Source organism: Myripristis murdjan, chromosome 4, assembly GCF_902150065.1.
Source record: "Myripristis murdjan chromosome 4, fMyrMur1.1, whole genome shotgun sequence".
NCBI classification, from domain to species: domain Eukaryota; kingdom Metazoa; phylum Chordata; class Actinopteri; order Holocentriformes; family Holocentridae; genus Myripristis; species Myripristis murdjan.
Genome location: NC_043983.1, coordinates 25,888,295 through 25,913,158, shown reverse-complemented (window position 1 = coordinate 25,913,158; position 24,864 = coordinate 25,888,295). Strand labels below are relative to the sequence as shown.

General features: G+C 41.8%; 1 protein-coding gene across 2 annotated transcripts in view; it reads left to right on the top strand.

Moving 5' to 3' along the window:
• Positions 1-21,337, top strand: part of ddah1 (dimethylarginine dimethylaminohydrolase 1) — a 68,346-nt gene extending 47,009 nt beyond the window's left edge. For both annotated transcript variants that reach the window (XM_030050340.1, XM_030050339.1), the window contains exons 2-6: positions 2,736-2,835; positions 5,348-5,421; positions 10,238-10,357; positions 16,489-16,632; positions 20,426-21,337. In XM_030050340.1, coding sequence (XP_029906200.1) covers positions 2,745-2,835; positions 5,348-5,421; positions 10,238-10,357; positions 16,489-16,632; positions 20,426-20,542 — 546 coding nt within the window. In that variant the 5' untranslated portion in view covers positions 2,736-2,744 and the 3' untranslated portion in view covers positions 20,543-21,337. The remainder of the gene's footprint in view (positions 1-2,735; positions 2,836-5,347; positions 5,422-10,237; positions 10,358-16,488; positions 16,633-20,425) is intronic.
• The last annotated feature ends 3,527 nt before the right edge of the window (positions 21,338-24,864 follow it).

The window sequence follows — 24,864 nt, the reverse complement described above, 5'->3', positions numbered from 1 at the left end:
TTCCATCTGGAGTAAATCATCCATCCATGCCATGCAAACACATGAGCCGCAACAATTTCTGCATCCATGTGGAAAGAGAGCCAAAATGATGTGCTGTACACACACACACACACACACACACACACACACACTGCATAACCCGTCTCTTTACTGTTGTCTATGTATAGAGGCCATTACATTTCACTTGGGAGGCCCCTAGCACCCTTTGGTCACATCACCTCCAGTGATGTCAGAGGAAATGCCTGCGAGCTGAGGTAAAGGGCTAGTCCATGCACTCTGGCAGATTCCTGGGGAGACGGCAGCTGTGATCGTAGAGGCTCCAGTGTGCCACAGAAGGAGGGAGAGGGGAGTAAGCGGAAGTTGATAAAGATAGTGGAGAGGCTGCCCTGGGTTATTAAACAATCCATAATGTAGTACTCCGGGTGGTCCAATAGGCAAAGGTGAATAGTTGCCTCTTTTGCATACAGTTTGTTTGCAACCTCTTTAAACACAAGACAGAACAAATATGTATTAAATGCAAGTTCTTGGCTTTTGAATGAATTTAAAGTAGGCTATGCATAAAGAATATAATTGATTACTATCCATGAAAGGCAAACCACAGTAGCTACTATTTGTGTGTTTTAAAGCTCATAAATGGTCATAATAAGTGGCTGGAGCAGAACCTGTATCCCTAAATCTAGTCACTTGCCTCCCTGATGAGTACAGACATGTAGACAGTCCTCACAAACAAAACAAAATGTGGGCACATGAGGTACCGGTGATGGGTGCAGACCTTTTCTGGCTGAGACCACCCAAACTGCTTTCATATAATTCAGACCCCAAAACTATGTAACACAAAGAGAGCATGACGTGTGATTTTAACAAATGTCAGGAGCGTGAGGTCCATGTCAACCCACTGAGTTGTTTACTTCCTCAAAACTTGACTCAAAGTAGTCGCTCAAAATACCTAGATACCTAACTAAATGAAAACCAGAGCTTGTTTGGCTATGGAGTGCTTTACACAGACAAAAACATGCAAGGGATTAACTGTAACCTATGCTTAATGTGCTGCATACTGCTGCTATTACAGTTTTGGGGAAGCACTAATGATTTTGTGAATCCACTCAGTTGGAAGGACACTGTGTTCCTCCTGGTTGTCTAAAGCAGAAGGACAAGTAGGGCTGAAGAATATGGACAGAATCAAATATTACAATATTTCTGACCAAATACTTCAATGTCGATATTGTGATGATACTGCCCATACTGTGATGCAGCCTTTACAACCAGGAAAAGACAACATTAATGCCATATCTCAGTCATATGATATCTAAAATGACAGATGGTATCTGGTCTAACATCACTATGATAGGTCAATACAATATCAATATATTGCCCAGTCCTACGAGGGTGTATAGTGAAGATGAAATATGGAGGAGGGAGAATTCCTCACTTGTTGGCGACGGCTCAGTAGCTGAATAATTCAGACATGTGCTGTTGTATTTAGGAGACATAGCTTCAAAAGGCCATCTATGAAAAGTTCACCCAAGCAAAGAGCCATACTAATAAACAGCCTCTGTTAAGCAAAGGTTTTAGGGCCTGTCATGTCGCTGTTATTGTACTTTTAAATCAAGGTCCAATGCATGTGTGTGTTTGCATGCATTTCTGTGTGTGTAACCTACATGAGGATGCATCCATGTTTGTCTATGTGTGTGCATATAGATATTTGCGTGTGTATTGAGGCCTCTACTGTGTTATCTAATAAGTGTATGGCAGTCTACCTGGATGACCTCATGGTTTGGACAGAGGAGACTGAGGAGAAGCAGAAGCTTTCTGTTTGCCAGCAGCACAGCAGGCAGGCTGAGGTCATAGTAAGATAGCGCTTGTGGAAACACTGATGCTCTCACTAACATGACTGGCCTTGAAAACTGCTCCCTGAGGAACCCCAAAAACAGGACAGTAAAATCACACTGGGCGGTCAGAGAGCAGAGCACAGCAGGCACTACTCAGCCAAAACAGACCTCCTCTTTGCTCAAGTTTCAACTTCAGCAGAGTTAGTATGCAGGTCAATTATGGATTCCCCTGTTTTTTTTTTTTTTGTTTTTTTTTTTCCACATCAGGGATGCATTGCATAATATATGCTAATAGTGCCAGGGTGAATCCATCCAAACCGCCCCTAAAATCACCCTTTCCTCATTATAAAGCACATTCTGAATATATGAATGATATTTGACCTAGAGGCTGAGGACAGGGAAATGCATTTTTTTTAAAAAAGAGTTTTATTGTTTGTTTTTAAGAGCTCTTTTTTAGGGAATGTTTTGGTCCTTTCCTATATTGTCTTTTCCAGAACCGGAGCCTTGTGAAAGTTTAGCGTACTTCCTCCAGGATGACATCAACTCATGGTTCACTGAAATTATATCATCGTGACCTGTAGGAGAGAAAATGTTTTGTTGCATTGCGCATGCTCTCTGGAACCAAGGCTCTGCCAGATAGTGTGTCTCTCAGTTGTTTTATTTCCAGAAACTCGCTGTAATCACAGGAGATCTTCGGTCTGATTCTCCTCATCTTCTTTGCAGATGTTTGATTGGAGGTTGACCGTATTATATTCTTGGAGATAGGAAATGATGATGACTCCGTGCACTTGATTGTGTGGTTTACTGTTCTGCATCAGAATGTAATCACTTGTTTGTTATCAGCAGATGTTTTAACTGTAGTCCCGTGTGTGTCTGCGTGTTTGTGCGTCCATGTGGTTGTTCCAGACGGAGGCAATGAAATGTGCGCTAAAGGAGCTGGATCTAAACATCGTGGAAATGACTGATGAGACTGCCACACTGGATGGAGGAGATGTCCTTTTTACAGGTATCCCCTTCCATTAGTCACACTGCACCGGATTTCCCTGAACAGGTCCTACTTTTACACCGATATTCCATATTTCTGCCATCTCCACATGGATGACTTATAAAAGAAATCCAGTAGTAATCCTTCCTAAAGGCCTATCATTCCTAAGTTTTTGATTTAAAATGTGAATTCTGAATTATGTAAGGCAAATAAATAAATAAAAAGTGACTACATTTACGTGAAAAATAAATGTAGATTATAAAAAATGTGATGGGCACCAATTCATATTGTACCATTCTACCAATTACATGACAATAGCAAGTCTTCTGATGTCTTTTCCACTGTGGGTCTTTACTAAAACACCATGATGAATTTTATTGAATATGTTTTAAGATTTGTCAGAATGAGTAACACAAAAACATCGAAGGATAATACCACCCTACATTGTTTGCTTTTCTTTTCTTTCTTTTTTAAATGGCACACAAGTGAATAGAAGCACAGGACAGAGATGAGGCAACATTGCAGGAGCCACTGCAGCCACAGGATATGGACAGTTCACCCAGCAAGCACACTGCTCTGCTAGTTACGTCCCAATTACATACGTATATATTGTCTCTCTCCTAGTCAATGCCCGGGATCCTTCAAACAGCGTTCCTCTGAGCGGCCCTGGTGACCCAGTGCCTCTGCACACTAAGCAGAATTTTTCCCCAAAATAATTTGTAGAAAAAACAGTGTCGACTGTATTACATGATTGCAATCATGATCAGCAGAAATCCAAGCGCTCACCGCTGGATTGTAATAGCCCTCTATTATTTCTCTGGCATGGAGTAATAAAATTGATGAGAGCAGAGAGACAGAAGCATGGTGGTCTTTATTAGATTTTCTGTACATTCTGTTACAGTTGTGTGGTGAGCTGAAATGTGGGTCACTGTCTTCTACACTGCTAAAAAAAAAAAAGCAGTAGTACACTTAATTGGGTTTCTAGACGCTGGCTCTGTATTCTCGTTCCTTCCAGCTGAAATAGGTTTCACATGGCAGGGCTAGAAACATTTCCTGTTGGCAGGGCCTTGGCTAACGGCTCATTTTGTAAAGGCTCAGCAGCTACACTCGGACCCCCATCCCCAGATTCAGTGTGCTGCAGCAGGTTAGCCAGGCATTCAGGGATCTTTCTGTCTCTCCTCCGCCATACTGACCACAGCTGGCCTGTCTCACAGCCATGCATAAAGTACACACTGCGGTCAGTGCTGTTTCCAGCTGTAGCCAGGCTTGCACCACATTGCCATTGTTAAACAACTTGTTATTCCATTCAGAGCCTTAGTCAGCCAGAGCTTGGCCACTGGGCAGTTGTGTTGGCTCCTCAACCTTGCAGTAATTTGATTTGCATTTTGTAGTTATAGGTTAATTTGTACCACTTAGCAAATTCTATTTCACTGCCAGCAGATTTTGTGCAGATTTCAGTTTCTGTTCTAGCTTACATTAGTTAATTCCCATGCAGTCACCATCTATAGTGCATTTTGGTAAGCTTATCAAAGTGTCAGCCTTGCTTACTTTTCCATTTGGCTGTAACTGCTGTCAAATGACTCAAGAATGAATGAATATTTTTGTGATACCAATGTGCATTAAGAGAGACTCATGTCACTCATGTCTCAGAGTTCATTGCTGAACAGTTGTTATTAATTTTGTGCATGAACTTGACCTGCAAGCGAGATCACATGCACACATACATAAAAAAAAAAAAAAAAAAGTCAAGGAAAACTTCTACGAAAAATGACCCATTTTAATTATAAAACAAGGTCAGATGTGGCCTGAATCTTCCAACAGGATCAAGAGACCTCCAAGAGAGCCTGGTTGCATCAGTAGTGCTGTACCCCTGAAGTACCTGGACGTATTAAGGCTCAGTCAGACACACCAAACTGACATCAAAGAACTAGCAGCAACACAGGCCAACTGTTCAGTCACCTCACATCGTCTGTGTCGTGGCCAAAAAGTTGCATTTGAACCTAACAACTTACCAAACAACCAACTAGCCTGTACATTTAGCGCCTACGTGAGAGGAAATAACTCTCCATACCAGCAGGTGGCAGTGGTCTGTATTTGTCAGTGTCAAAAATGGAAACTGGAAGAAATGAGAAAAATAATTCAGTTTCTCCTCTCATGCGCTGACTCACTAAACTAACTAGCCAATTAGAGTAATCTCTCTCAGCAACCGGCTCCACCGTTGATTCAGCAGGTTCAGTTGGCCTGAAAGCCACAGACAAGGGTACAGCTTGTACCAGCAGTGCTACTGTGGGGCACGCTGCAAAAACTAGGGCCACAGATGCTCACCGATGGCCAAACATTGGCTTGGTGTGTCACAGCCTTAATGTGCACAGTATCTGAGATCTATCAAATGAAATATATTACTGTATTATTATTATTATTATTATTATTATTATTATGGAGGGCTGAGGTTAAAAATTTGCTGGCATTTCTTAGCTGTAGGGAAGAGGGAGCCCTGATCGAGTCTAACAACAGTGTCTTGTTCTTTCACCAGGACGAGAGTTTTTTGTGGGCCTTTCTAAACGGACCAATCAGAGAGGAGCGGAGATCTTGGCAGATGCCTTTAAGGTGAGCTGGAGCAGTGCACACTGGGATTGTTTCAACGCTTAATCAAGCAGCTTTAAACACTCCCAGTGGTAATTATGGAATTACTCATCAGTGCCCTGGTCCAGCCTCAGCTGGTTTGGGGGCATTTTTAATCAGCTATTGATTCAGACCTCTACAACATCTGCACACCATGAGAAACCAAGCCGTTGATGACACTGATTAAAAAGGTGTCCTGGGAAAGGAACCTTCTAGAGGTTGTAGAGTTGAACACCTCTCCAGTGAATTATTTCATGGACATGTTCTCCCATCTTGTGCTATTTTAATTAAATCTGCCTGCGTATTAAGTATTGGCTTGCTTGTATGAATTATTGAAGTGCAGTTCTTATGGAATGAAGCTCCTCACAACCTTCAGACTCCTTAAATGAAAATACAGCTCTAATTTACAGAAATCCTTTGAAGCAGTTCAGATGTAAACAACAAATCTTGAGCTTGAAACTGCATTCAAAGCAAATTTTGGAGTATCACATCCTTAAACTTGCAAGTGAAAGCTGCCATCCTCTGTGGGATACTTTCATCTTGTTTTTTGCTACTAGTAAAACATTTTTAAAGCTACAATATTCAATTTGACATAACTTGACCTCCTTCCCAACGACTGGGCAGCTTCATTTTCAAGCAGCGTCGCTTCTTCAGTAGGAAGCTGACTAACATGCGGTGTACAAGACAGGTCTGTGTCACATCTCAAGGCTTTTGTTTTTTCAGATGGAGAGCGATTCTTGTGTTTTTGTCTGACAGCACAACTTTGCTGTTCTATCTGTTTGCCCCAAATGTGCATCACAGAAGCATCACAGGAAAGTCAGTTTCAGGCAAATTGGGAGATTAGGCCTGTGTGTAATGTATCGTATTTCATGTATTGATTTTTACTGTAATGTGAAAAAAGTTTTTTGTTGCAGCTTTATAATTGACTGTATGCTTTTGGGATTTTACATCAGATACCTGGACAAAACAGACAAAGACGCTGACTCACCGGTTCGTAGGGGGGTCATGTCCTCATAAGTTCGCCTCATTGCAGCAACCTGAACAGCCCCTCTGCCGTGCTTCCGTCTTCCCGTCTGTATCTGATTTGAAATCCTCATTATTGCGTCTCTCTGTGTTTTTCGTTATCCTTGATAAGCTGGGGCTTAATGATGCGTCTCTGGCAAATCACACAAGGAAAAACCTCTTCAGCTGCCATTATTGTTTTTTCCGCGTTTTTGATTCCTCTGTCGCTGTTGTTTTTTCCACTTCTTATCAAATTAGGGATCATTTTATAGCCTGCTTTGTTTAGCACTCCGCAATTAACTGCAGATGTGAAGATCTTTTCATTGTGGCCCTCACAGAGGTCAGAGTTGAGCTGTTGATGGAAATGGTCTGTTCACAGGCTTATGTGGGGTCCATAATTCCTTGGCTCCAAATTTGTACCAGCTTGTACCTTAACAACACTCAGGCACTGCAGCTAATAATTATTTTCACTGTCGATTTGTTTGTTTTGTGTTTTGTGTGTCAAAAATAATGACAAATGCTAATGGGGAGTAAGCAGAGCTCAAAATTATGTCTTCAAATTACTTCTTCAGTCTGACCAGCAGCCAATTTTAAAGCAATAAAAAATAAAAGTAAGCAAATCTTAGCATCTTAGCAATTTTGATGAAGGTGTAAACAGCAAATGTTCAGCTTGTTTACCTGCCAAATGACTAAAATTATGTGTTGATTAATCAAACTAATTAACCGATTACAGGATTAGTAAACACGATGTTTTCGGATCACATTTCAGGCATTTCAAGGAAAAACAAAGGATGTTGCAGTAAAGGAAGATGACAAAGCAAGTCTCTCTCTCTCTCTCTCTCTCTCTCTCTCTCTCTCTCTCTCTCTTTCATTGCACATTGGGGATTCATCCTGATAAACATGGGGAAAGGAGGGTGTGTTATCTCCTCTGACTTAAGGCTGCAAAACTTCCTTTTCACTTTGAAGGCATAAAGACAGTTCAGATTTCATCATTCCATGGGCTCTATGCACTTTCAAAATTGACTCCGAGAAAAGGGTTCAGACCCCAAAAAAACCCATCAGGGATGAGTGGAGTTATGTTTCGAATGTGATAGACTGTCAAGTTTCAGTTTTGCGCGGGTGGATATTTACTCTGTCTTGAATGTGTGTGTTTTTCTGTTGAGTGAACAAGCTCTGAAACACGGCACTCACTGGTGATGTGTCTTTGCGTCTAGTTGAGGCTAAGACACATTGCAAATGTTCAGCTGAAGGGCATTGTTGGTGTTGTGTGTAAAGCTCACAAATTTATAGCATATACTTACTGAAATTGAAAATGTACATACACAGGGGTGTATGAATTTTGGTGCTATAAAACCCACTCAGAGTACATTGTATGATTAAAAAAACACATGGTTGTCATGCGGAAAAGGAGAATTATTTTCTAAAGTCCAGAATCCAGAAGTTATATGGCCTTATAAATCTATTCACATAGATTCAGGAAGAAATGTGTATGGAAAGCAAGCTTAAATCTCATATCACACCGTAACTCAAAATGCTGTACAGTTTTGCTTCAAAGTTTACAGTCTTCAACAGCACTTGTCTCCGAGTCAGCAAATCTCAAAATATAGACTTATGTTAAGCTGTTGCACGCTGTGAGTCCTTATATCAAAAGCTTAGTCAATCAGCTTGAGAGTTGGAAACGCTGCAATCCAGTAAATCAAAACTTCCAACAAATACGGGGTTCGGATGATGTTTCCAGGGTGTGCCACGCCGAAATTATGGACTTTAATTCCTGCAAAGGAGGAGTTTTTCAACTGACAGCAGTTATATGAAGCAATCAATCCAAATACCAAAGGCTGCAGACGAATATATCTTTTTGGAAGAAGGATCTTTTCCTGTAGCCTTTGGACTATTTGGCTGTTCCTGTGGCTGTCACAAATGACTGCTTCCCGGTTTTACTCACAACATGGCAGCTGGGTCAGAGATTTTATTATCGTAGGAGGCTTGTATCAGCTGCCATTTACAGATGTTTAATAAAGCTATAATTAACAGCAGAAGTTAGATTAATAACAGTAACTGCTATAGAAACACGTTGTTCTGTATTTGTTCTTTTTTTAATATCACTAAAACAGTGTCAAGGATATTATTGATTCCCTCTGACTGCTGGCATTTCTGCTGCATCTACCACTGCAGACCCCAGCTGTGAACGCGACCACTCAAATACCTTTTGTTTGACTTTTTTCAAATTTGCTGTGCACGTTCGTTTAGGACCCTAACTCTAGAGGAAGAACTCTATTGGTGCTGGTGACACCATGACCTCTGCTCTAGTGCAGAGGCTCTCGAAGCTTTGAAGACTGAGGGCCAGTTTAGCAACCCAACACTGGATTAAGGGATGCCCAAGAAAAAAACAGAACACAGTATTTTTTTTTAATAGTCTATTCTACACTGTATGTTGTGTTTTCTGGAAGAGAAAAAAATCCCATTTGTTCATTTGTACACGTCTGCAATTTATGCTTTTGAAATGGTTTGCAGCCAGTAATGTTTGATGAAGTTAATGACACCCATGAACTTGTCGTACATTTTATGATTGGTATTATAATGCCATTTTATGTTGCACATTGCATTCGCCGGTTTGCAGATTAGGCACTTTGTTGGACAACGAAGTAAGTGTTGCTCCATTTCTCCTGAAACTTCCTTTTCTCCTCACCGACAAAATGTTTTTTGCACGATGGCCCCGGCTCCTCCATCTCGCTAAGCGGCCAACATACCTGCAGCGATGATGTCATGTGTCTCGCCAGCGTCTCACGAGTCACACGCAACTTGCAAGGTGCCTAGTTGCCCTGCAACCATTCTTAATAACAGCTTAGCCCAGGGGGCGCAGTTTTACCATTTTTAAAAGCAAAGCACTGTGTGACGTATGGTTGGTTTAAAACTGTAATGGAACTGGACCAAATATAATACGTGCATCTCATCATGTCACCTTAACTCTTTGTGGGCCACCAGAAATGTTTCCGTGGGCCACACTTTAAAATGCCTGCTGTAGGGTCCCCATCAGGCCAGATTTTAATTTGTAAATGCAATAATTCCAAAAGTGTTTTTCATTTTCCCCCCAGATTTGCTGCAAACCCAGCTTTGCTTGCTACCCAGCTGTTATTCACCGGCAGCACATGTCTAGTTGTTATACTTGTAATGACAAAGTCTGGCATGTGAAGATACAGCCAGAGAAAGGCCGACACTTTGGTCTCTAATCACACCATGTGGCCTGGGGCTCAGTGACCTCATCTCCCAAACACTCCTGCTGTTTCTGCTCCTGGGCTGTCAACTCACTTTTTTTAAAAGCCACTTTACTCCTGGTGAAAAGACACTGCACAAACCACCACAATGTTACTTTGAATTTGATTAATGCACATATTGTGGCAATTCCTTCACATTAAATGGAACTGTACAGCAATGTTGCCCAAGCAGATCAAATGGCCCTTGAAACATTCTGACAGTCGCGGACAAAGTGCAACATGGGTAACTGTAGGGGGGTGTTTTTCTAGCTAATATATTGGGTTGTGACATTTTGGCTATATATTGAGTTTGGCTTGCAGTGCAAACCCAGTAGAGAATCACTACGAATTACTGCTGAGAAAGGAAACAATATGACAGCAGGTGGAGAGCCAGACTCCTGGCACCACAAATAAACTCAAAGTGCTTCACCTCGATGCTCCGCGGTTTGGCCCCGGAGAGTAGTCCCGCTAATTGAAATCGATCAGTTTTATTGTTGGGACCCATCCTGTGAGAGCTGTATCACCCAGTGGTGGTTTGTGATTTGCAGGACTACGCCGTGTCGACCGTCCCCGTGCTGGAGGGGCTGCACCTGAAGAGCTTCTGCAGCATGGGGGGACCGGGCCTCATCGTCATCGGCTCCAGCGAACCAGCTCAAAAAGCCCTCAAAGTATGGAATCTGTGTACATGCATGTATGTAGTGTGTGTGTGTGCATGTGTGAGTTTTAGGTAGGTGAATACGTGGCCATGCTGCTCCAGTAGTTTCCCTAATTTAACCTCTATTTTTTTTTTTTTTTTTTTTTTTGACATTGACACAGCAGATTTGTTTTTCTTTTATTCCCTTGTTGATTTTTTGGCTTGATCCTTTTGGTGCGAGCTACTCCCTGTTCTGCAAGGTATTCAGCACGCATAACACTGCAAGACAGGGCACCACGCGTGTTGATTCAGAGCAGATTCCTCCACTGCAGTTTGATAGCTGCTTCCCACTGCCAGCACATAGAAACCACCTGCCACCTTAATCTTCCCTCATTAATTCATATTCTCAGATAATCTGTGGGGATTGCCCCCGGCGCTCACACTCCAACCTCTATTACAAAGCTATTGTCCTTCGATTAAACAGCCTGAGCTCATTACCGCATAAAGGGCTTCTGAATCAATAAAGCTTCATCACGATGATAGACCTTAAAGAAACCCCAGGGGATGCAAAACGACTCGACATAAAGGAGAGGCAGTTTGCACCCTGACAGAGACAGATTGGTCGTTTTCATGGAGACGGTAATAAATCTCGGCCCATCCCTCTGGTGGAATTATCCAGAAAATGTCCACCCATCAGTGTAGACGATTGTATGGGAACTTTCTGACTGCACATGGGACTAAAATGCTGTGGAGGTACATTCAGCTGTATTTAAATAGTATAATCAGCTTGTATGCATACAAACACACACTGACACATTCACAGACACACATGTATCTAAGCACATAAGTAGACACAACAAGCAATATACGCCTTTGGCCTTGACAAGCCCCTCTCTGGCAGAAATGATCAGTTGCCTCCTAATCTGATATCGCCCCCTACTGGTCCAGGGGTAAACTGAGTCAACAAGTTAGAGTTACTTGGTGCATCACAGGAGAATTTCAAGCCTGTCCATCACACAAAATTCCCTAATGAAGAGTGCTTGCACTTTCTCAAGTACTCCTAAAGTACTTTAGAAAAGGTGAAGGCGACTTGCTGTTTTGTAAGCTAATTCCACATAAGAAATAGTAAAACATATTTCTCCTGGTTAAACACTCGTTAATCAATTATATGTAATGGCAAGGCAGTGTTGCCTCATTAAGATTCCAGCTTGTTCGAGCGCCCCAGTAATTAGCTACTGGAATGAGGAGTGGTGGTTGGCAAGACTTAATGACTGACTCCTCGCTTTCCAATTACAGCTTACGTCACCCCCTCTTCCAGCAATTAGCTCCTGTTTTAAAGGATTTTTAACGACCCTGGATTTGTAATTAGTTAATGTTCTCTTTGTGGGTGTAGTGAGATCTTATGAATGCTGTTTTAATGAATACAAAGTGCTTGTTTTGGATGTGGATGCAGGTCTTATGTCAGCAAGGGTCTCTTGTCTGTACACCCTCGGACAGAGACACTGTGTGCCCATTAACGCTGCAGCTCCACTGGGTTACCTCATGGAGTGAGGAAACTCAGGAACCACTATATTTGGTTGCTATAGAATATTAGCCTTGAGAGCTGATTATTCTATTGAGATCAGTTTGTAGGATTAAATTTATTTCTAGTATATTATACCACTGATATTAAACCATGATAGTTACTGTATGACTGATTTCTGAAACAGTATGGTTGCAAGGCAGATATCCTCTATTTACAAATGAGTGTGAGTGTGTGTGTGTGTGTGTGTGTGTGTGTGTGTCTGTGTGTCTGTGTGTGTGTGTGTGTGTGTGTGTCTGTGGGTGTGTATAGTCTCCAGCCAATGTTTAGGCCTCCTAAGGATGAGAATGTACATTGACCGGATGGATTTCATCATCCAGACATGCTCATAACAACAGTCATCCCTCTGTCGCTGTCATTGCCAAGCTGCAGTCATGAAGTCATCATCCCAAAATACCCTCTTCATCAGTGGCTGTAGCACTCTTGGCCTCACACACACACACACACACACACACACACATACACACATACCATTTCCTTCCCAGCAGACTCACTGGCTGACTTTAGCCCACCAATCACCCCTTTGCCTGGCCCAGTCTGATTCATGATATCATTGTGGATGTGCTCCCCGGTGAGGACTTATAGGTGCATCAGTGTCCCAGATAATGCAGATATATTCCGGTTAAGGTCATGCTCAGGGTGAGTCGTCTTTCACAATCGGATCGGGATCATCAGTAAAGCCCAGAGGTTAACAAAATACTCTGAATATTACCACAGAAACAACCCACAAATAAGCAATAAACAGAATAAGATGTATACATACTATCATATTAATTTTTTTCCTATTGTTTTTTCTAAACAGGATGTCATTTGCATGGTCCAACTGTTAAACAAAACACATGAATTTACTATATAATATCAGAATATCCCTGTCCAAGTTCCTCACTGAGCCCTTCAGTCAGCCTCCGTGACTTTGTTGAGGGAGCAGTGATTAATACCATATATTAGGTTACTGCCTTAGGTCTTGGCAATGAGTTATTCATATCCATGTAGAATGAGTGGCTGTGGATCATATGGAAACTGCATGTGAATTCTGTTTTTCTTTACTTGCTAATGGAGCCCCACTGCATCCTTTTCTCCTCTTCCTTGCCTCGCAGTCATTTTGCTCCCATTAAGACACTTTAGGGCGCACAGATAAACACTCCATATGCAGCAAAATATTTTCAGGGAAATAATGCGTGTCAAGGGCCAATCATAAACATTTACATCAACAGGAAGCCAATTTCACTCTCATTTCCCATTTCCCGGCTCCCTTGCCTATTAGGATTTGGAAGCAATTTCAGGTGGGATTTGCATTGTATGTGCTCCTGTTTTTCACCACTGAGAAGAACCATTGTGGAGCTTTAAAATGCTTCATGGGAAAGATTAGTATGAACATTATAAATATTCAAAACGGGGTCCAAAATGCAGAGCGCGCTGATGACCATGGTGGAAAGGCATGCAATCCAGTAAACTGTGGCAGTGTTTTTGTTAATTGGTGCAGATTGTCATTGCTTGCGGGGATTTTATTGCCTTCCAGTAAATATTTTGTTTGAGTAACTCTGACTGAGCACATTCTGCTGCCCAGTTACCACTTTGCGTATTAACTGGACCTCAGCCACTAGGCAGAAGTTACTTGCTGCTGATTGCGCTTTAGCTGTGCTCTTGGTTGAAAGCCAACATGACTATGCAGAGAGCTAAGGCTAAGTACAGTATAGCCATGGTTCTTAAATTCCTGAGGCCTTACAAATGACCTAAGGCAAATAAAATGAATGTTAGCAAGAGCCACTGAAAAACTATCATGATAATATAAAATTGACAGCCTGGCATACTCATCGTGCAGAAAAAATACACAATTTTGAACATATTTGCTTAAGTTGTAACAATATTCCCCTTATTTTTCTCCATGGTTTTATCCCAGCAAAATATTTGTGAACCAAGGCATTCAAGTATTTTATTTAAAAGGACAAGTCATTTTGCGTCCAGTAGTTTAACCTAAAATGAACCAGTTTCACTGAAAAAGCACCCTTGTGCATAAGGCAGCCTAGTAATGTTTGCTGTAAACCAGCTGCCTAGTCAGGATTTCTCCTTAACAGATGATTTTTATTCAACATTGTTATCCAGCAGTGATGATTGATGTCAACATTTGTATTCTTATTTCCATTTGCCGCTGGAAAATTGTTTTTGGTTCATCTGCCAGTTTGCTTAGTAGCATCCAAAACATCACATCAAAAATGATTAAAAAAAAAAAAAAAATCATCATCAGATCACATCGACATTTGGATCCATGAGCAACTCTTACACAAATGCAATTTAGTCTGACACTCAACTGTTGCACTCACTACTGACAATGAGGGGGGCCAACACTTCTGGACACTGTGCTATTATCCAGGTTGATTTTTCCAAGGACTTTAGTTTAATGCATTTCCTGTTTCAGGTTTACAAGCGCTATGATGAAATTCTGTGGTAGGAAATTTTCCTTAAGTTCCAAATTGTTTCTCTCACCCATTTTACTGAGGAAATGAGATATCTGAGCAAGAAAGACAGACCGACTGAGGATTAGGCTGACAGAAAGTGAAGCGGTGACGACGCTGCTCTTCGGTGGAGTGAAAGTTTATGCTCCTCTCCTCCAGACTCTTAATCCTCCTGTGTGTGAGAGACAGCGCTGGTGGTCACGCACATAGACAGTCTTTTCATTTAGGGCCGCTACTCCCAGGAGTGTTATGTGATGTGTACTGGAAGTGTTTCTGGTCTGATTGCACACACACACACACACACAGCTTATATCCCAGTGTAATTGTATCATCTGTTTATGTTACCAGTTAGTAAATAAAAAATGAATCAGTGGACAATGATCCATTGGTCAAATACTAGCTTTGCTTTATTTACAGACACAAATTCTTGCCACAGCACTTTTGATCAAGCATGATAAAGTGGCACTCTGTGATTTTTGCCATTTTTGATTGTAGTGACATCTTTGGCGCTGAGTGCTCATTGCTTTGATTTTGTTGCACCGAACTTCCCAGAGATCACCTGTCAATCAAACAGTGTGTCCAGCACCGTGACACCCTTTTCCTTGAATTTTCTGTCGATGAATTTTGATTTCTGTAATGTGGCGCTCTTTTCTTCGTCTACCTTCCCGAACTACCCAGTTCTTTTGTTTATTCCAAACAAACCATTGTTGTTGCTGTTGGAAACGCCTATTCCTGTCCAGCCCAGAATTGTTACATGGGAAACACCAGGCAGTGAATGTAAAGGCTTTCATAAACTGGGTATGTATTTGATCCTTGTCATGTAATATCAGTTGATGGTAAAGAGTAGCAAAACAGACATTTGTTGGAATGAAGATGATCTCTCCCACCTCTCTTTAACGTTGTCATTTTAAGAGCACACAGGTTATGCCTGTAATCAACACATACACAAGTAATCAGCTGCCAGATAATACTGTATGGGTTATTTGGGAAAAATGCAGTCATTGTAAGAAAAGCATTTTCATTCATGCACTTTGGTCCTCCTCACTGCAGCAGCTGTACTACCAGTGGAGAATGAAATGAATAAACACATTTCTAACTACAGTGGTCATTGTATATCAAAACCACACACACACACACACACACACAAAGCTGAAGCTGCTTTCTCCCACATTTGTAATTATGCGATCATCACAGTCACTCATACCCTCTCTTGCGAACCACTACTTCAAGCAATCATCAGATGTTCTGCTCGCAGTGTAAGCCCAGTTTCTCTGTTAGTGGCAAATAAACATGATGCACTATTTTACACAACATTTAAAAAAGTACATCCACATCCATTCAGCTTTTAATTGATATAGCTTTGAATCCACTGTTTGTCTGCTAATCTAAAGCAGCTTATTCCCTCCTCTCCATGGTTAAAGATGAGGGCAGAGAGGAGGATAGACAGAGCAGACTGCTGGAAATGAAAGGGGAGAGAGACAGGAGAGGAGAGAAAGAGCAGCCAGACGAACATAGAGTCTGTATCTGGTGGAAATCTCATGTGCCTGTTCTCAAAATACCTTTTCAGAATGTTGATGCTTTGTGGAGGGGAGGGGGGGGTTTGCTTTCTGTCTCCCCTTCCCTGTTCCTCTGCGAGGTATCCGTCCGCAGATGTTCTGGTCATAAACACTAAGAGGCACCTGCCCTGCATTCTGGTCATAACATCCTCACCCCCCGACTTCCACTTGGCAGCGCGGGCGTCTTCTCAGCCTGTGCTTCCACCGCCCGCCCCACCTTCCAGTCCTTCAGATTACATAAATAACATGACATCTGCTGAGAAAGAATGTCTGCGTGCTCCTGTGTTCTCCATTAGGGCCCCCCAGGCCCCAGGAGCGCTTCGAGCCAGCAACTGGATCTGGTGCTGTCTTTGGTATCGTGGCCTTGCCTCTGAGAGAATGTGTCTGTTAGTCTGAATATCTGACTGTTTCTTTGTCTGTCTGCCTCTCTGTAAGTCTCTGTCTCCGGAGTCTCACTAGTGGTTGTTTGTATAACTGTCTGACTGTCTTTCTGTACTGCCTGTCCTGACCGTGTGCCTGTATTATAGTCTCTGTATTTGTTTGCTAATTTCTCTGACTTTTTATCTCCCTGTAGACCATGCAGCAAATGAGTGACCATCGTTATGACAAGCTGACGGTGCCTGATGACCTTGCTGCCAACTGCATTTACATGAACCTGCCCAACAAGGGGCATGTGCTGCTGCACTGCACAGCAGACGAGTTTCCAGAGAGTGTTAAGGTACTGCACAGCTTATTGCATATGTTCACACTTCCCACTCCCACATTAAATATTTTTGCAACAACTTATTGCCCAAAAGTTGCACCTTTGGCATTAAGGAACACCATCAAGACAACTCAACAAGGCCCTCAGAAAGATTCAAGGCTCTTTGGAGGGTTTATCCTCTTAAATTATCAGGTCACTTTCCTTTGCTGTGTTTCATCCAATCCAAACCTCTGAGAAAAATGACTAGTTAGTGCAGGAAACCATGCAGAAACCACCTGGTTCTCCTAAATAGAGGACTAGGTCAACTAGTCAACCACAGCCTGTGCTGTATTTTTCTTAACAAAAGATCCCGTGGCTTGGCTTGAATTGACCTTTAATTTGCGGTATTATGGGTCACAACACCAATTATGGGCCAGACTCTCAAAACCCTCTTAGTAAAACAACTAACTCAGCTTTATTTGTTAGTATGTTTGCTGCTAGTCCTAAGAAAACAGCTAAAGTTGATATTAATATGGTTCTGTTGTGTTTTCTTAAGTTTTACTTGCTGAGGTAATTTCAAGAACAGTTTTTTTTGTGAAAATGAAGTTTGCATAACTTTAGCGTTTATAGTTTAACTTACTGTATCTTCTGTTTTAACTGTAAGAATGTATTAATCTAAGCTTGTCACTATTTCTGTTCAGTTCATGCCTCATTAAACAAAACAAATTACACTTAGGAAGTCTCAACCAAAAAGCAGTAACACATTTTTTCCCACAGTTAGTTGTTTACTTAAGTACATCATAAATATAGCCAGGTTCCAAATTATTGTATAGGTAAAGTACTCTGGGTTGCAGCTAAGGAGTTAAATCCCTTTTTATGTGTGTTTACACCACAGTTGCTTGGTAGGCTCAGTATGAAAAGTTTAAAAACAGTAAACCAAGAGAAGTTAATAGGAGATTAGCCTAATCTTTAATAAAAATGAGAAATTGCGCTTAAGAGCCTTCCTAAGAACTCCCTTCTTAGTTTAATTTAAGGTCCTAATATCCTAATAACATTTATGTGAATCTTGCCTAAGGACATGGTCAGAGTTAATAGCCAGTTTCTCACCTCATTCTTCTGTATTTTGTTCATCAGGCAACCAGGAAAAACCTTGGTTACAGTTACACCCCCTACCTTTTACCCAGATGTATTAAAAAATCTCTTTTGTTGAGCTTGAACTACTTTAACTATGTGTTGGTTCTCTTTCAGTGTCTCATAGCACGTAGTATTAATGCATGACACACACAACCATAACATTCAGTCATACATTAAGTTAAATAAATACATCCACGTATTTCCCTTTTGAGTCTGTTAAAACTGGCTGTCATTTTCCGTGGTAGCTTGTTTCAAGTGACGTATTTTTGTCTCACTATGTCTGCTGGGGTTTGGAAAGGATGAGCAGGAGCCGTGTTATTTAGATGCTTTAGGGTCACTCCACATCACAACAAGTCAAAAGGAGCTCCTGATTCTCACAGGATTTAACCCAACACCCTGCAATCTGCAGAGACAGTGCTCAGACCTCAAAATGTACTATGTGGTTAAAACCCCAACCTCCGGCAGTTATTTTTAGAACGAAGAATTCACAAAATTATGCGTCTTTGGATTTAGATCCACTGTGAAGGCTCGATATTTTCCAGGAAGATTAACTAGGGGAATTCAACTTGAGTGCTATAAAATCCATTTGTGTATCTCACGCTTCCTGCTTTGGTGAAGCACTTTGTAATGGACCCTACATGGCTTAAAGCCAGCTTTTTTCAACTTTTTGGACCCATATCTCAGAAATGTTGAATTACCCCAGGATTCAGTCCAATCAAAGCTCATATTCTTCATAAGGCTGGACCCACCAGAAGCAGGGCCATAGTCTATTGTGGGTTCCAAATCCTCATTTCAGAAATGGTAGCATAAAAAAAAGCTGGAAAAATTATTTTTAACACAATAAAGAATAGGGCTACAAGCAGTAAAACTGCATGGATGGTTTTATCACTGACTTGGTGGTCAAAGTCTTGTTCTGTGTACAATAGGCCTACAGTTAGTACTTGTTTCCCAAGGGAACTCCTTTTTGAGCGATGGAGAGATTTACCAGCTCAGTCGCTGAGACAATCTGCAAGACTTCTGCCGCTTTCTAGCCCTACACATTGTCTGTCCTAATCTCTGGTCTATTTTTAGTTTGCTCGTGAAGTTACATAACAGTCCCACATTAACAAAGGCAGGGGGTCATGAGAGAGGATTGGTAGGGTCGATGGGGGGCGGAGACGGGGCATCTTTATGGATGGCAGTGGCGACGGCTTCAGAGAGCTGCGTGACGAGATAAAGAAACCAAGCAGACAAAAGCACCGGTGAAATACAGCAGCCCCTACTGTGTTGGGCCACGCCACCCCCCCAACATATAAATTTCAACCGCAGTAATGAGAACTCAGCTGGAAATGATCAAAAAAAAGACACACTATGGAGGCAGAGATGCTATTCACAGTGGGAGATTTACTGATGTTGTTGTGGCGGAGTGCAACTTTCCCTGACTTGACCTTCTCCTAATGCACACTGTAGACTGTGGGCTCAACGGCAGTATTTCTCAGTATTTTTCAGCAGTATTTTTCAAGATAAAAATGAGTTAGATATATATTTAGTTTGCAACACAATGGCGGGAGCATTAATATGTGTAAATGTTTTAGTCCCCAAATGAGCCAAGGTTTCCTATTTGGGCTGAAAATGCTTAAGATTCAATAATGGGTCTTAGAGATATGACATATATATCAGAGTACGACGTGTTATATCATATGACCTACTGTTTTGGGGTGGAGTCAACCTGATTAAAAAATGTAAAGGTTCCACCTTCAATAAAATACAGGCCTAGAGGAATGATGAGGTACAACACTCTCACCATTAAATCCATTAAAAAGTGATCTTTTATGATAGGCTTAAAAAACATGGCATCTGGGCCACCGGAGCCTTCGTCATCCATGTTGCATCATGAGAGAAGAATTTGTTTAGTTGGTCCCTCTGGCTGTGCTGCGAGGCCTCTCGGTATCACAGCAGGGTTGAAGTGAGAGTTTAGAGAGAAAAATATCCTGGTTTGGAAGTCTGGTAGGAAAACACTGGTTTTCTTCTGGAAAAACTCCACAGGGTGACACATTGCTTTACGAGGGTCTTTTGAGAATGTCGTAATAGTTCTCACTCCATTTCTTTTTCGTTCTTTCTTTCTTTCTTTTTTTTTTGCCAAGAGACAAGGAACCCTTACTGAATGCTTGTTCGACTACCTCACGTCGTGTGTCCCTCTCCACTGCATTCATATCACGCTACTACACAAGCTGACATGTAGAGTAAACACAGCGAACTGTTGCATAACAAGTTCTCTCTTTCAATTTCAGCTTTGTCAGTTGAGCCGAGCTTTCGCTTTTTCGTGAAGAGATTGAGGTAGCATTGGTCGGAACTTGTATTTACGATACAAGGTATTTATTATACCTGGTATTTATGTTTAAATGTGAAAGACTGAGGTAAGTTCCTCTCAGGAAAACTCAGAAGAACCAATGGTTAAGATGTACACAAACGTTGTGTCACTATTTCTGCCTTTGGAAGTGCATACATTTGGTGCCTTTGGAAATGCGCATATGCATGACAGTGGAATCAGGACAAGCCATTGAAAACTGCAAAATAGGACAGGATAAATGTTGAACCTATACAATAATCAGGATTTTACTGTGTTTTATTGTGTAAATCTGCATCGTAGGACGTTTGGAGATGTAATATTTTGCCGTGGTGTTTCTTGTGATAGCCCTGTTTGCATGTCCTGCAGGTGTTTGAGAAGCTGAAGGACCACATGCTGATCCCCGTGTCCAACATGGAGAAGGTCAAAGTGGATGGAGCCCTCACATGCTGCTCTGTACTCATCAACAAGAAGGCCAACATCTGAGCATGCTCACTAGGGGGTCTCTCACTGCATGGTAACCAAGTGGAGAATGTAGCTGACCACCGAGGTTTCCCAAAACGATCTTGGCACTTTGTGGAAGCTTGACGGTGCTAGAGTGCCAGAGAATATGCCCTCATCAATAGGGGGCAATCATCTGTGCCACCTTTCTTCTCCTAAACACTTGATTTGCAGTTAGGGGTTTCAAAATGTAATCAAAATATTAAAGATAATCTGGCTGACATGTAATACTATCAGGCCATTTGCTGTATGTTTCTCTTGCTGCAATAGAGCAAAGGTGATCCCTGTGCAAAGATAATTTGGGAAACCTCAGACCACTAACAGTAAGTTAATCTTTTTCTTTGCTCTTGACTTGGACTCAATGTAATGTGAATTTTCCATAAAATACTGCATTCACTCTTTTATAACTGGTCTGGCAAGACTTAAGCTAGAGTTTATCCAAGGAGAGGAGATCTGATCCCGAATCAGTCGAGGAGGAGCAGGAAATCATTTCAGCTGTGTTGCCATGTCGAGACCCCCTTCTGATCCCAAACATCCCCCAGTGCTCATGTGTAAATCAGTCTCTGTGCTTACTGGTCAATGTTTACAACCCTTTAAGAAAACCATATAAAACACTGGAAAAGCCAGATAGACCTGTTTGATAGCTATTTTTTGTTTCTATGAAGAGATACAGTGTTTCACACATTGTGCTGTAGATTTATGAAGTACATAACTAACAGAATCATATATAAATAAATGATATATATATATACAGTAGGTGTACAGTGCATTCAGAAAGTATTCAGACCCCCTTCATTTTTTTTCACTTTTCCTATGTTGCAGTCTGATGCTACAATCATTTAAATTAATTTTTTCTTTCATTAATCTACACTCAGTGCACTATAATGACAAAGTGAAAACAGAATTGTCGAAATTTTTGCAAATTTATTAAAAAGGAAAAACTGAAATGTCACATTGACAGAAGTGTTCAGACCCTTTGCAACAACACTTGAAATTTAGCTCAGGCTCCTCTCATTTCTCTTGATGGTTGCTGAGATGTTTCTACACCTTGATTAGAGTCCACCTGTGGTAAATTAAATTGATTGGACATGATTTGGAAAGGCACACACCTCTCTATAGAAGGCCTCACAGCTGACAATGCATATCAGAGCAAAAACCGAGCCATTAGGTCAAAGGAGCTGCCTTCAGGGCTCAGAGACAGGATTGTTGCAGGGCACAGATCTGGGGAAGGCTACAAAAAATGTCTGCTGCACTGAAGGTTCCCAAGAGCACAGTTGCCTCCCTAATTCTCAAATGGAAGAATTTTGGCACAACCAGGACTCTTCCAAGAGCTGGTCACCCGGCCAAACTGAGCAGTCGTGGGAGAATGGCCTTAGTAAGAAAGTAGTTACCAAGAACCCGATGGTCACTCTGACTGAGCTCCAGAGATCCTGTGTGGAGATGGGACAAAGTTCGAGAAGGACAACCATCACTGCGGCCCTCCACCGATCTGGGCTTTATGGCAGAGTGGCTAGACGGAGGCCTCTCCTCAGTGCAAAATGCATGAGAGCTTGCTTGGAGTTTGCAAAAAAGCACCTGAAGGACTCTCAGACTGTCAGAAACAAGATTCTCTGGTCTGATGAAACCAAGACTGAACTGTTTGGCCTCAATTCCAAACGTTATGTCTGGAGGAAACCAGGCACCGCTCATCACCTGCCCAGTACCATCCCAACAGTGAAGCATGGTGGTGGCAGCATCATGCTGTGGGGGTGTTTTTCAGCAGCAGGGACTGGGAGACTGGTCAGGGTTGAGGGAAAGCTGAATGGAGTTCAGAGATATCTTCAATTGAAACCTGTTTCACAGCGCTCAGGACCTCAGACTGGGCTGAAGGTTCACCTTCCAACATGACAATGACCCTGAGCACACAGCCAAGACAACATGGGAGTGGCTTAGGGACGACTCTGTGAATGTCCCAGAGTGGCCCAGCCAGAGCCCTGACTTGAACCCTATCCAACATCTCTGGAGAGACCTGAAAATGGCTGCCCACCGACGGTCCCCATCCAACCTGACTGAGCACGAGAGGATTTGCAAAGAAAAATGTCAGAAAATCCCCCAATCTAGGTTTGCAAAGCTTGTTGTGTCATACCCCAAAACACTGGAAGCTGTAATTGCTGCCAAAGGTGCTTCAGCTAAGTGCTAAGCTAAAGGGTCTGAATACTTATGTCAACATATTTCAATTTTTTTCTTTTTAATTAATTTACAAAAATTTTGACAATTCTTTTTTCACTTTCTCATTATGGGCTTCTGAGTGTAGATTAATGAGACAAAAAAATGAATTTAAACGATTGTAGCATCAGGCTGCAACATAACAAAAGTGAAAAAAGTGAAAGGGGTCTGAGTACTTTCTGAATGCACTGTATACTGTATATATGTGCCATTTTGGTTGTGATTTCCTGTGTTTGGTTATGTAATACATTTAGAGCCCACTTCGTAATTCATACTGATGAACTTTTTATTTGGAAGAGAAATGAAGAAAACAAAACCTACCACTGCTGTTAAATGAAAACATCCCATTTTCATTGTTGCTATTTAGCATTTTTAGATTGTGTAAGGTTTATATGGTTTCTTAATAGTTGGTGCTGACCCCGCAGTCTCCCAAAACTATTCAAATCCCACTGTTTCCTTTCAAAAATACATGGCTGTTTTCCAGGCTGTTAAGCTGTTTTAAGTCTTTGTTTTTAAAATTCAGTTCTTGCAAAGCTATCTGTTCGAAGGTACACTGTGAGGTTTTGGTCTGCCTGCAGCGTTATGATTGTGATTTTCTTTTGATTTGTTATTAATGAAGATAATGCCACTGAGACCTGAGGTGCTCTTACTTTGCATGACTTTTGCTTAGTTGTCATTCATATGGGACTTGTTGGAGGTGATACTTGTGTCTATCATTGCCATTCACTCGATGCTACCTTCTGTTGCCATTATGTTTTAGTCATTTTGTATCCCTCCCAGCAAGCCTTTGTTTGATTCATTTAGGGATGCAAAATTGGCGCAAGTGAAGGCAAAATGGAGTTTAACCAAAGTTCAATCTGGGAGACCATCTGCATGATCTTCACAGGCTCTCTCATTGCTTTTCCTCCTTTCACACCAGCCAATGAGGCCGCTCCATTTTCTGCTGGCTCTTTGCATCCTATCAGAGTCAGCTCATTTCCCACGGGTTCATTCTAGGATATTTTCCCACACAATCCAACTTCCAGCTCATCTGCCTGTAGGTGTCCATCATCCAGACATCCAATCAGAATCTCTGCTTCCCACTCGCCCACTGTAGTTGTCTTTCTGCATATATACCTCGCCAGTACATGTTCATTTTTATTCAGCAAAGTCTCATTTTGTTCATTCAAATTGGTCTCTGCTGATTGAACCATAATTAAACTGCGCCTGCCCAACAGAGGGTTGATAACTCCCCTGCTCTCTGCATGGGAGATGTATGTTTTTATCATTGTCATTACATTAACTAAGCTCTCTTTTACTCCAACATAACACCTCTTCTTTCAATATGCAGTGCCTCTACAGAAACCAATGACTTAACTACTGAATCTGAAAGCACTGTAGCAGCCTTCTTTAGCTCACACACTGCTGGCCCTGCCTGTGTTGATGATGATTACACTGGTCCTTTTTTACCCCTGACTAGCAGTTTGCACCCTGATACTGTTCAAGAACATGCTGTGAAATTGATGTCTGCTCCACAAAAATTCAATAGCACCAAATGTGAGTGCAGTGAGAGTTTGCACACAGTAGCAGAACAGCCCGACATCCCCTCTTAGTTACATGTCCCATTGTGTTCACACCGGTAGCTGCCAGATGGAGTTTTTATGCGCGTTGACGAGCTCTTTTCTCGTGGCCTTATCGCTGTTTCGGCTAAATTCACGTTTGAGTCTTGCGTTTGGCAAGCGCGACAGCCCTCTATAGTAGCTGTGCATGTGTGTGTACATGTTAACGCCCAGCAAGTGTTGTTTCTCAAGTGATTGTGAGTGAACGCTGAGGAAATGACATCAGTAGGTGATCCAACCCTCCTCGGTAGTAGTTTGGGTACGGGCAAGCGGGCTGTGATGAAACATGGAAAGAATTCCTTTTGGGAGGAGAGGCTTGTATGCCAGTAAACATTGACTCTCTTAAACTTTCTCCTTGTCTTTCTCCTCGCTGTCTCACTCTCTCACTCGCACTCTCTCCCGCCCTGTGCTATTGCCTCATAGACAATTCTGGGGTAATTTATGGCCATGATATCATACAGTCTGGCAAATAGATGTGATGTCCTGCCATTAAAGAGCATAATT